General features: G+C 38.5%; 1 protein-coding gene across 1 annotated transcript; it reads right to left on the reverse strand.

Annotated features, from left to right (window-relative positions):
- Nucleotides 1–6,156: 6,156 nt before the first annotated feature.
- zgc:162730 (uncharacterized protein LOC564559 homolog) lies at nt 6,157–8,277 on the reverse strand. The gene is made up of 2 exons (XM_053647658.1): nt 8,140–8,277; nt 6,157–7,944 (listed from the first exon to the last, which is right to left on the reverse strand). Exons 1-2 carry the CDS (start codon nt 8,167–8,169, stop codon nt 6,904–6,906), a joined length of 1,071 nt encoding a protein of 356 aa, XP_053503633.1. The 5' UTR covers nt 8,170–8,277; the 3' UTR covers nt 6,157–6,903.
- Nucleotides 8,278–11,648: the final 3,371 nt, after the last annotated feature.

Consider the following 11,648-nt stretch of genomic DNA (forward strand, 5'->3'; position numbering starts at 1 on the left):
CCTCAGGAGAGGCTTGTGGCACGTCAGGAATCTGGATCAGTATTCCCGCTTCTGACGGAGCGCAGATCCCGGAAACGCCCGGATTGTTTTATAGAAAATAATTGGTATTAAATCTGCAAAAGAAAGTGTATGTGTAGACTGTGTGTCCATGATATACAGAGCCATTTCTATTGTAAGATATACTGGAAATATTTTGAGAGGGAAAAGGGGATTGTGGAGTGCTTAATGATATTAGTTCTTCTGTGTGTGCCTCATACACCGGAAATGAGAACAGAACACACTGGAATACCGGTACGTCCAGGTCTGCTCAGAACCAGCTGCTAGACTGTATATTGTCAATTCTTAATTTTATTAATTGTGTTTAGGATATTTTTGTTTTGTTATATACTGAGAGTGTGTGTCTAGTCAGGCATATACTCTTTCTGTGTAATTTCATTTTAATATCTTACAGTTATTCAATATTGTACTAGTGTTATTAGTGGGAATAATTAGACCTTATTTGGAGTTTCACTGACTACATAATGATCAGTGTATGTAGCTTCCATCTGCATTAGCACTTAATCATGATCTATAGTGTTTTGTTGTAGATCCTTCTGTTCTTACTTGCTTCTGACAAGACTAGATGCTTTGACTGTATTCTGCTTCACTTAGAAGCCATTTTGGGGTCAGTTGTACCATCATAAGTCTGCAGGAGATATGAGTGTATTTTGGCAAATTATTTCATCACGCTGTAAAGAACCCCTAGGTTATAGTGTAATTGTGCACCACATGAATAACTTTCTTTATGTATGGGTATACTTGGGTCTTTTTGCTTCTACCTTATGCCACGGGGTTTTCCAGGAAGGAAGCTGTTTTGCAAGGGTGTGGAACCTCTTCTGTGTTTTGTTAAATATCTTGAATACTTGTACTGGTAGCACTGTTATTGACCCCATGCAATCAACCATCTTCAAAGCGGACACGATATTGAATGCAGCTTAGCACTGTCAACCATCAATCACACTAACTTATAGCATATATAATATATATATATATATATATATATATATATATATATATATATATATATATATATATATGTCGGTTTCTTTTTCCATTCAAAATGACCACTTTGTTCAAAATGTTCTCCAGATGAAGAATATTACTTTCATACTTCAATAATTCAGTAATGATAATGCACACAGTAATTCCCTTGAGCTAAAGTATAAGCGGTCATCAAGACAATCACAAGAAAGTAAGAGTAAATAAGTCATCTGGTGAAAAATTACTTTTACACATGACTATTTCATATGTCTACAGTTGACGCTAATTAATCTGAAAATAGTCTATTTCAATTCGGTTCTTATGTTAACTAAGCAAATGAGCTACGCTGAACACTACCTCGAGCATCAACAGTATATAAAGAAAGGTAACTTAGCTGGCTAGCTAATTTCACCAAATATGATATAATACTAGCTAGCTAGCTAATTCATGTTATTTTATACATTTTTCCAGGTACATAGTGAGCTATCTATCAACGATGCTACTTAATATTAACCTGAGTGTCACCTACATATAGGCAATCACTACTAATCATCAAAGTAACATCTTAAGTTTAATACAGAGCTTTCGTACTGTAAAGATCAAAAGAGCTAGCTTGCCTATATCTAGTGTAGCTCACTTAGGTAGCTAATAGCTTACCTGTAGGTTGGATGGTAACCTTTATTTTGATAAGCTGTAAATGCTGATATCGTCACAGGTTTTGGCTCGCACATTTTTCAGCTTATTATCCTTATCTCAGTGTTCTGTGAAGCATTTAAAACTAAAGACACCTGATTCATTTGGCCTGGGATGTTGATCTGCCTCCAGTCCAGTGTCTCATACACTGCTGATGACTAAACATTTGGTGCTTGAAGTGTTGAGTTTGTCACGAAACAGCTTTATTTTGAATGGCTCTCAAAATTCAGTTATTCAGTTATAACTTTGCTCATACGTAATGGACTTAGTGTTCCAGGGTTAAACGCATTATTATTTTTTACCCTTTAACAGTGATTGATATTCTGTTCTTCATTTAGTTTAGTTTATTTTTACGTACTGTGATTTAATTATACTTAAAAATGTACCATTACAGTGAACCATGTACGAAAGTACTGTAATGAGTGTATGTAGTAGCACTTTCTACCCGGTTACAACCAATACCTATTACAACTGACCCCTGTCTTCCCTAGCCTGCTCTGTGGTGTGTGTGTGTGTGTGTGTGTGTGTGTGCTCATAATAGAGAACCCAGCAGGGAGGCCAAGTCAGACAACTAATGTAATCTAGCTGGCAAAACACAGAACAACACACAGCAGACCAGAAACACCATGTTTTTACCAGGTTTATAATTATATTTATGCAGAGCACCCTTTATTCTTATCCTTTCTGGGTATATATGCATAAAGAAGCATATATACGAAGATGTTATATAAATATATTATATACACTATATGGCCAAAAGTTTGTGGACACCTAACCATCGCACCCATACCTGCTTGCTGAATGTACCATTCCAGATGTAGTCACTCCTTTTGCAGCTTGACGCTTCTGGGAAGGCTTTGCACTAGATTTTGGGGCGTGGCTGTGGGGATGTGTGATGGTCATTCAGCTAAAAGAGCGTTAGTGAAGTTGAGGTCAGGCGCTGATGTTGATGTGAGGAGGCTCCAGTTCATCCCAAATGTGATGAGTGAGTAGGGTTGAGGTCAGGGCTCTGTGCAGGACACTCGAGCTCTTCCACCTTCTTCCAACCTTCACACACCATGTCTTCATGGAGCTCGCACTTCTTCTGCACTTTGTATCTCGCTGGAACTGGTATGGGCCTCTGAGTTCCAGTGAAGTTCCAGATGTTCTGTACAATCATGTACTTCTAACTTAGTGGTTTGGACAGAAACACATACGGGTGTTTATATATCATATAAATATAGAAATAACTTATGTGTAACTTTACAGAAATTGACCTAATACCACCCTTGGATAGATATAATAAATTTCCTTTTAAAGGAAAAGAGAAAAGAAATGAAGATACATAGTGACAATGTTTAACATAATTATGTATAAAGGGAACAGCATGTGCAGGGGGAAAAAAAGGAAGGAACAAGCAATGTCCATTTCTCTCAGTGAAGGGCAGCAGAAGGAACTGCAAAGAAAAAAAAGGGAAATAGTTGGCCTCTGACGTCAAAAGCATAGCAGTGGAAGTAATTTCCTTTTATAGCCATGCTCGCTCTGTGGTGCATTTTTTTCCTCCAGAGGGACTCGTCGTAGCAGGCTGGGATAGAGAGGGCCTCCCTGATCATGACGCAAACACTATGAGAGAGATAGCCTAGAAGCGTTGAAGAGGAGGAAAAAAATCCCCTACAAAAACCTCATGCTTTTACTTTTATCCTGAAAAGTAAAAGCTAGAAATAGTTCCTGAGTATGTAGGAGAGTACATTTTTAATCTGTGGCCTTGTCTTTGATTGGAAAAAAAAAAACATTAAAAAATGTGATTGTGTAATGATCTAAGGGGAAAATTCATGAATCTAGGAGATGCCATGAACAACAAATTATTCACAGACTCAGGGTGTTTGAGTAAACATGTACTATGGACTGGAATACAGTGAAAATCATGTGACTATCAAGCAACTATCCTTAAAATAGGTCAAATTTTACAGGAAGCTGAAATGGGATTGTAAGCTTTAGGATGGAAACCGCCCCTCTTACCCACACTGAGAATACTTCACCAGACATGCAATGGATTTGGCAGCACTGGACTCGTATTTAAGCCATCTCCCCCTACTTTTCTCATACTTTTGACCGCATTGTCCTCCACATTCTCTGGGGTTGTGTTGTTCTTGGCAGTTGAGCACTTTGACAGGCCTTAACAGCACCTTGCGCAGGCAGAACAGAAAGCAGACGTGTTTCCATGACGCGCTTTGCGCAATTCTCCTTTATGCCCCTTAAGCATGAGACCTACTTCCACTTTTTCACACCGGAAAAGCATTTGAAGAAGTATAACTACAGATCTGACTCCATATTGTCAATACTTTTATTCAGGCGATGACACGAGCAGAATATATCGACATGGTTTCTGTCATAACAGTGTCATTAATCGAGCATTTCGTTTGCTCATAAGCAAAACATTTCCTATAACGTAATGTTCTCATAGATTACTTATTATGTCTTCCTCTTTCAGCTCTGCTGTTCATTACAGTATTATAGCAGGCCAGTTATAGATCAATCACTGTAGTTGTTTGCTTTCTAGTGTATGTAGATAAAGGTTTATGAACAGACAAGTGAGGTTAAAGTGCAATGCAAGAGGCTGTAGACAGTTAAACATTAATAAAAAAAAAAATGATTGGGGAAGAGACGACTGAGCAACTTTATCTCAGGGTGTATTCGGAAAAAAAAGAAAATATCTGTGTCATGTGGTTTAGGTGTTAGGTAACATGTGATGTGAAAGAAATCGTCAATGATATTACAAAACACACAGCAATATTAAGACGTAGTTAAATAAATACGCAGTTGGTCAATGATATATCAATATAATCTAATATAAACTAGTTTGATGGAAGTGAAATGATCACTTGGGCTAGAGTTATAGGCTAAAAACAATCATTCTCTTGTGGTGTTACTATATTTTCTCACCTGGCTCTCATCTATTAAACCGCTGTCACAGCAGCTCGCAGTAATTCGTGGTAGTTCTTGAATACTATACTTTTAATATTGACGGAGTTAATGTTAGGTCTTTAAACACTTTAAAGATCTAACTACTCATAGCAAGCATGTTATCTGGTATCAAATGGATCGAGATGAATTGCGAACTGTAAGCAAACTGTATTTAATCAAACCTGGTGTTTTTGAATGCTCTACACTGAATGGAAATGGGTTCGCGGTCTAGGATGTTAACATACACAGCTGTATACAGTACAGAGGCAAAATTCAGTGAGCGCTATGGTCTGCTCACTGTTATATCTTTGAGACACAGGTTTAAGGAACCATAAACCAGCTGTGTGTGTTTACCTTGTCAGGCACAATAAGAGCCCTTGTCCACTGAAGCAGAATACAACCAGTGGCTACTTATTTGCTTTAACTGGACTGCCTCTGTTGTTATGGTAACACATCCGGTGTGCCTGTTGACATACAAGAAGAAGAACTAAGTGGGCTAAGTGTATTTAACTCTTTCCTGGTATCACAAGGACAAAGCCTAAAGGGAGGTTTTAATACCTTTCATGGGGGAAGGGGAGGGGGTTTGATCAGACTGATCATATATATATATATATATATATATATATATATATATATATATAATGTGTGTGTATATATATGTATATATGTATATATACCGATTTCTGATCCACTGCAGGTGGACTCGGATTAAATCGGAACCGTGTGTGAAAGCAATCCTGTCCTGGTGCCAGGATTATAATATTAAGGAGTAATTAACCAGAGTAAACCAACGTGATGGGTTGAACTTGTCACGTTACTTTCTAATCCGTAAGTATGTAAACAAAGAAGGGAAGCTCTGAAAAGAAGCATCACTGAAATGGCATGAAGTATATGCAACAGGTGACACAGGAAAGGCGGACGCTAGACATGTGGGCCGTGTTAAGAAAAGCTTATATTAGGGGCCTTCCACCCCACCCTACTCCAACAGTCTACAGCATGTCTTAAAGCCAGGTTCAACATACAACCACAAGCAGTAAATAAATTAGTTCATAGAATACACTACTACTATGTTATTTCACTGACATATATATATATATATATATATATATATATATATATATATATATATATATATGCCTGTTATGCGTGTTTTATATTTATATATATATATATATATAACACGGAAGAACACACATTTTCACCTAGCCGGAATGGGGACACCAATATGTAGTGTTCTGTACATACATTAATATATTATGATACACACTGTCTTACAATCCGACGTTGTTTTCAGAACTTTCCTTGCTATAAGCCTCAAAGTTGGTTTTGGACTGCTCAGCGTTCAGACAGCTTGAGATAAAAAAACGAGACAACAATGACCAAAGTTACCTTTCCACACAATTTATTTAATAAATTTTTTGGGAAATTATTATTATTGAATCCATCATTTTGTGGCAACACTTTTCATAGCTCAACGTGTGTTGATAAATAAGTAAAAAATACATTGCTATTACTTTAATAAATACTTAATAAATACATCAGTTAAGTCTATACAATTAAAAAACAATGCAAATGAAGGCATCCTAAACTATGGAAATACTGTACTGTTACAGTCCCTGATGAAAAACACGAGACAATATCTTTCAAGACAGATCTTGCCTGGAAAACAAAGAAATAATAATGATAAAAAAAAAAATTGTTTTACATTTGTTGTGTGTAAATTATAATAGAGGGAGATGTTTTTTGTTTTGTTTGTTTTTTTTTACCAAAAGGCTGTCAAGATCCAAGCCATTTATTCAAAAATAGGCACACTAGATCATAATGCTTTTGTTAAATGCTACATATCTCCCAGTAGAGGTAAAGTGCATTTCTTAGTGAGTACATGTAATAGCTATCATTTCAGGTTCGTCACATTGCTGGTTAAGTAGCCTATAAATCTTCTTTGTGTCAACTGGTAGTATGGAATGGGTACAGACACAAGCGCTGCTTACGTCAGTAGCACTAATATGGCACCTGATGCCTTTGACCAATGTAAAATTTGCCATTAGCAAAGCAAGCGAGTGGAAGACACAATGGTAGAAAGTACATAAAGGCAATAAAAATACATAGCTTTAGACTGCAAAGTGTGTATCAAAATAAATTTCCTATGGCCAGTAATTAAAGCAAATAAATAAACAGACAATATTATGCCATATTGAAGAATCTTTGGAAAAGATTTGTAAAATGTCCTTTAGAAAAAAATAAAAATTACTCGGAAACAGACATGCGAGCAAAAACAGTGAGGCGTTTACTGGCTGCATTTTCAAAGGTGGGGGATTCAGAGCCACTTGAGCTCTCTGTGCTGCTGTAGCTCTCGTGGTCTGAGAGGGAATCGTCAGAGGCGAAGCGCTGTATGCTGGCGTGGCTGAAACCAAAGGCACTGCTTCGGTTCTCCTTCCCGACGCATTTGCTTGCCGACGGCTCAAAGTTTGTTCCTTGGCCCCACACACAGTGCGAGGACTTCTGAGGCTCTATTAGCACAGAATGGTTATGGATGTCGCTCTCACCTCTGATCTGCGGGAATGGAAACATATCACGGCCCGTGTCGTTAAAAGTAGGGGACAAGATGTCAGCTGGTGGAGGAGAAACTGATGGTGCGCGGCTGAAGCCCATGGATTCGTAGGATGCTGGTGGGGAGACACTGCGAGAGCCGAGGAAACCAGCAAAGCTTACGCTCTGGCGGAGAACTCGACCTTGCTGGTTGGCAGCTGTTTGGGTCTTCTGGTTGAGTGTTTGAGGAGAGGAGAGTTTCTCCTCATGGATAAAGTGGCAGCGGCTTCCGTAGGGACAGTATCCAAAGTTGTAGAACGTACGACATGCCTCTGTTTTGTACTTCGGATGCCGGTAAAGGCCTCGAAGCTCACTCTCACCGTGTGCAAACTGACACTTGTTACCGTATTTGCAGCTGCCGTTCTCTTGGAAACTTCGACACAACTCAGTCTTATACCGGTTTGAAGGCTGAGGAGCTAAAGGTGGGAATCCAGGTGGCGGTGGAAGTTCCAGAGACTTCATCTTGTTGTTGGGGAGATAGTTGTCAGTCAGACTCATGGATCGGTCAGCCCTGAACGGATACTGTGGTTTCTTCGGCACATTCTCACTCCATATGTCACACGGCCAGCCGAACGTGTCCTCGCTTAGTTTCTCAGAGCTGAGGCTCTTGGGCGAGAAGCAGGAAGACAGCTGACGGGGGACTGCTGGTTTCGCATTTTGCTTGGGGAACTCATCGTTCAGGCCGATCTGAATTAGGTTCTGAAAAGAAACAACAAAAGCAAGTTGAGTGAAACGGTTTTCAGGTCAACACAAGCAACATCAGCAAATATGCCACGTAGGAAGAGTGAGCTAAACTAAACAACAGAGCACGAGGAGGACATTCACACAGCGTCCACTAAAACTCCACAGGAAAGAAGAAACAAACAAACAAACAACTATAGAGTAGTAACTTACACGAATAAGTTCGTCGTATGTGTCCGACATACTTCAGTATAGAGTCTTCAGAGCTGGTGTGAGAGTGTCGCAAAGCGCTGCAGTCTTTGAGTGAGTGTGTGTGTGTGTGTGTATGTGTGTGTGACGTGGGAGAGAGTCTCTGTATTTATGGTCTTTTTCCACTGGGAGGGTTAACTCCTCCCTGTGATACTCCTCATCCTGTGTGTGCGTGTGTGTGTGTCAGTGAGAGTGTGTGTGTACATTTAGGTGGCAGGAAAACACGTTTCAGTTTCGTCGAGTGTTTTAATGAGCTGAACGCTCCAGCGCGCGCGTTTACCGTAAAAGCTGTACCCGTGTAGAAACTTCTCGATGACGTAAACAAAATGATCATACATACATACATATATATATATATATATATATATATATATATATATATATATATATATATATATATATATTATAATGAACATAAAATCAGCATCTAACGCTAAATATAAACCGGCTGAACTGTTAAGCAAATCATTTCGACGTGTTTCCTGCTCATATTGTGTTGTGAAACACACACACACACACACACACAAGCGCGCGCGCGTTTGTCTTTCTGTCCTTCAATTACTAATGAAGCTAATCAGTGCCTACACCCAACCCTAACCTTAATCTCAGTGAGGTTGATATTTTTCATTTTCTTCATAAATAAAGTTTATTAAGGAAAGTCCTGATCAGGTGTTCCTGTCATTGTGGGTATATTTGGTCCCCAGTAAAACTAAACATGCACCCCCTCCATAACTCCCTCATACCCACCTCCCACACTGCCTCCATCACAACTACATCAGCCTACATTTTCTCTTGTCATGACGTCATGGTACAGTTTAAAAGTTAAAAAATAAATAAATACATAAATAAATAATCTCAAGAATTACTTTTGGCTAAAGGGTTAAACGTGATTCTCTATCATAGGCCACTGTTGTGTTTTCAATATTCTGTTGTAGAGTCATTATTGCACCTAGACAGGCATGAGTCATCTTATTGGCATGGCTTGATGAAGAATACTTATAGAAAGTGTATGGTAAACAAAAATTCCCCGTTTACACCACGTTGGCCGTGCTGAAGCCGTAACTCTTGAAAAAGCACATGATTTAACTCGTCATATCTGTCTGTGATAAATCCCTGCCTGTAAGTCTCAACTGTTGCTAGCTAGCTAAAAACAGACACACCTTCTCATGTTCATTTATTAATAGCCTCCTTTCCTTGAGTGTCTTTTTTTTTTTTAGAATCTCTCTCTCTCTCTCTCTCTCTCTCTCTCTCTCTAATATAAAGCATAAGGCATTTTGAAAAATTCCCTTGTGTCTTTTTGGTAGTTTTAGGCCTCTAAGCACTCCTGTTTCTTTTTTGGGAGCTGTCTGGGCAGTATGGAAACTCGCCCTCGTGACTCACCAAAGGCTGTGTGTGTGCTTTCTTTCACAGGTTGTAAAATAATAATAATAATAATAATAATAATAACAATAATATGTACCGCATATTGAGGAGAGATTTTTCCGTCAACATAGTTTACATATATGTAGAAGGAACAATGTCATTCTGTGTCCGTATATGCTATACAAATGATTTCATTTGTCTTATATTTATATAATGTTTAAAATTTGTGGGTAAATTTGATATCTTACGCAACGTCCTTGCTGCAGGAATATACACTATTGTGATTTCATGCACTAGCATTCCCCTCAGTAAAAATGACTGATATTGCACCATCAAACCATGATACTAGAACATGTTGAAACTGAGGTGTATGTTTTTTTTTTGTTTTTTTTTTTTTTTTAATTTTTATAAATGATTTTATTGTATGTTGAATTGAAGTCATTTCACAGGCATACAGACGGTGTTTGGAATAATGATATACGGTTATGTAACCTGCCACTGAACCTTGTAACCCTACTTTCCATTCTGGTTCAGCTGTGTGGATCACTACCTTCTGTTTCCCTTCTGGGTAATGGATCAGTCCAGTGTGTCTCATTCCCTGAACTTCATACAAACTTTCATAACTTACAGGAAGAGCTATTAAATCAAGCTCATGAATGGTGAGTGAGAAAAGAAGCTTTTGCTATCACTTCATTTTGAGATTGAGTGTGTGTGGTGTGTGTGTGTTTCATTCTGTGAGAAATTTCTTTATTTCAAAAGAATCATTAAGGACCTCACAAATATTGCAATATAAACATATTTCATGTGTTTCAGCGTGGACTCCATTACACACCATTACGTAACTATCCCTTTATTTCACTCTCTACAATTCTACAACTCCTCCGATGGAGTCCTAGGGGTGGTCCTGGCTGTCTAATGCAAAGCAGACGCACTGTCAGACTTACTATTCGTATACAGACTTTACGCTTGCATTTTTAACACTTTTGCCGTTTTAAAGCCATCTTGCGGAATTTGAACAGGAACGAGACTGTGCCAGGTCAGGGTTATTCTGCATGTTTAAAATTGAGCTGTCATGTTATGTTCTCTGCCTTTAGGATGACCTCATATACATGACTCAGGCCTGACTCAGCAGCTGTGGGTGGTGCTCTTGGGCTTGAGCCCATATTTACAAGTCCTGCAAGAGGGAAAGTACCCATCTTTCCTTAGCCCTTAACTTAAACAGTATAGGTGCAGTCTTTTTTTTGTTGTTGTTCTTATTGGAAGTTTTTTTTTTATTACATTGATTGATGAAAAAAAGAAATATCTCAAAATAGCATGCTTTCCAAATAAGGCAAACGTGAAAGTGTTCTTAGTATTTGAGCTGCCTGTAAAACATTACAAAATGTGCTCTCTCACTCGGTGTTTATTTGAAATGTGTGTGCCAAGTACGCCAGCACCGTTTTAGGACACGGTGCTTTTACTTTTATTCCTCTGTATCTGTCAGCCACGTCGTCATGTCCAAGTGACTAGACTGAAAGTAAAGTTCGTGTGTTTGCACCTCTCACCACGTCACCACATTATACACCAAATATCATTCCTCTTCTCTCTACACAACCACTTTGTGTATGTACACACAGATGTAAACCACATATGAGCCACTGTTATCTTTAGAACAAAATGTCACACTTATTAAAACTTTAATATCATGAGAGAAGTGAGAGAAGTGTATTCAGCTGAGTGTATGTATTCCTGAGTCTCTTCAGAAGCCGCTTCTCAAACTGGTGTCCGGTGGGGAACAGTGGTGAAAATCACAACCGACCCTTACCAAAGTTGTGTTTGAAAGTGTCCAAAGGTTTGAGAACTCCCGCCTACTTAGTGAGTAATTTCTGTAGCCGTCTTGTGTACTTGCGGTTGCTCCAACCTTTGTGTTTAATTGCGGTTTTTCCTTCGTACGATGATCTTTCACGTGTTCCAGTCATTTGGTAGAACTTGTATTACTTAAAGCTTCATGGCTTGGATTCTGCCTCACTTGTAAAAAAAAAAAAAAAAAAAAAAAAAAAAAAGATTTTGTTTTTGGATAAAATCTCTTTCCAAATAAATTCATGCAAATTCATCCAACTAAAAAAAAAGAA

The sequence above is a fragment of the Ictalurus furcatus genome, chromosome 17, assembly GCF_023375685.1.
Source record: "Ictalurus furcatus strain D&B chromosome 17, Billie_1.0, whole genome shotgun sequence".
Classification (NCBI taxonomy): domain Eukaryota; kingdom Metazoa; phylum Chordata; class Actinopteri; order Siluriformes; family Ictaluridae; genus Ictalurus; species Ictalurus furcatus.

Coding starts and splice junctions, on each gene's coding strand:
- zgc:162730 (XM_053647658.1), bottom strand. CDS start 8,169: ATGTCGGACACATACGACGAACTTATTCGT. Junction 7,945..8,139: donor CATACGACGAACTTATTCGT/GTAAGTTACTAC, acceptor GTTTCTTTTCAG/AACCTAATTCAGATCGGCCT.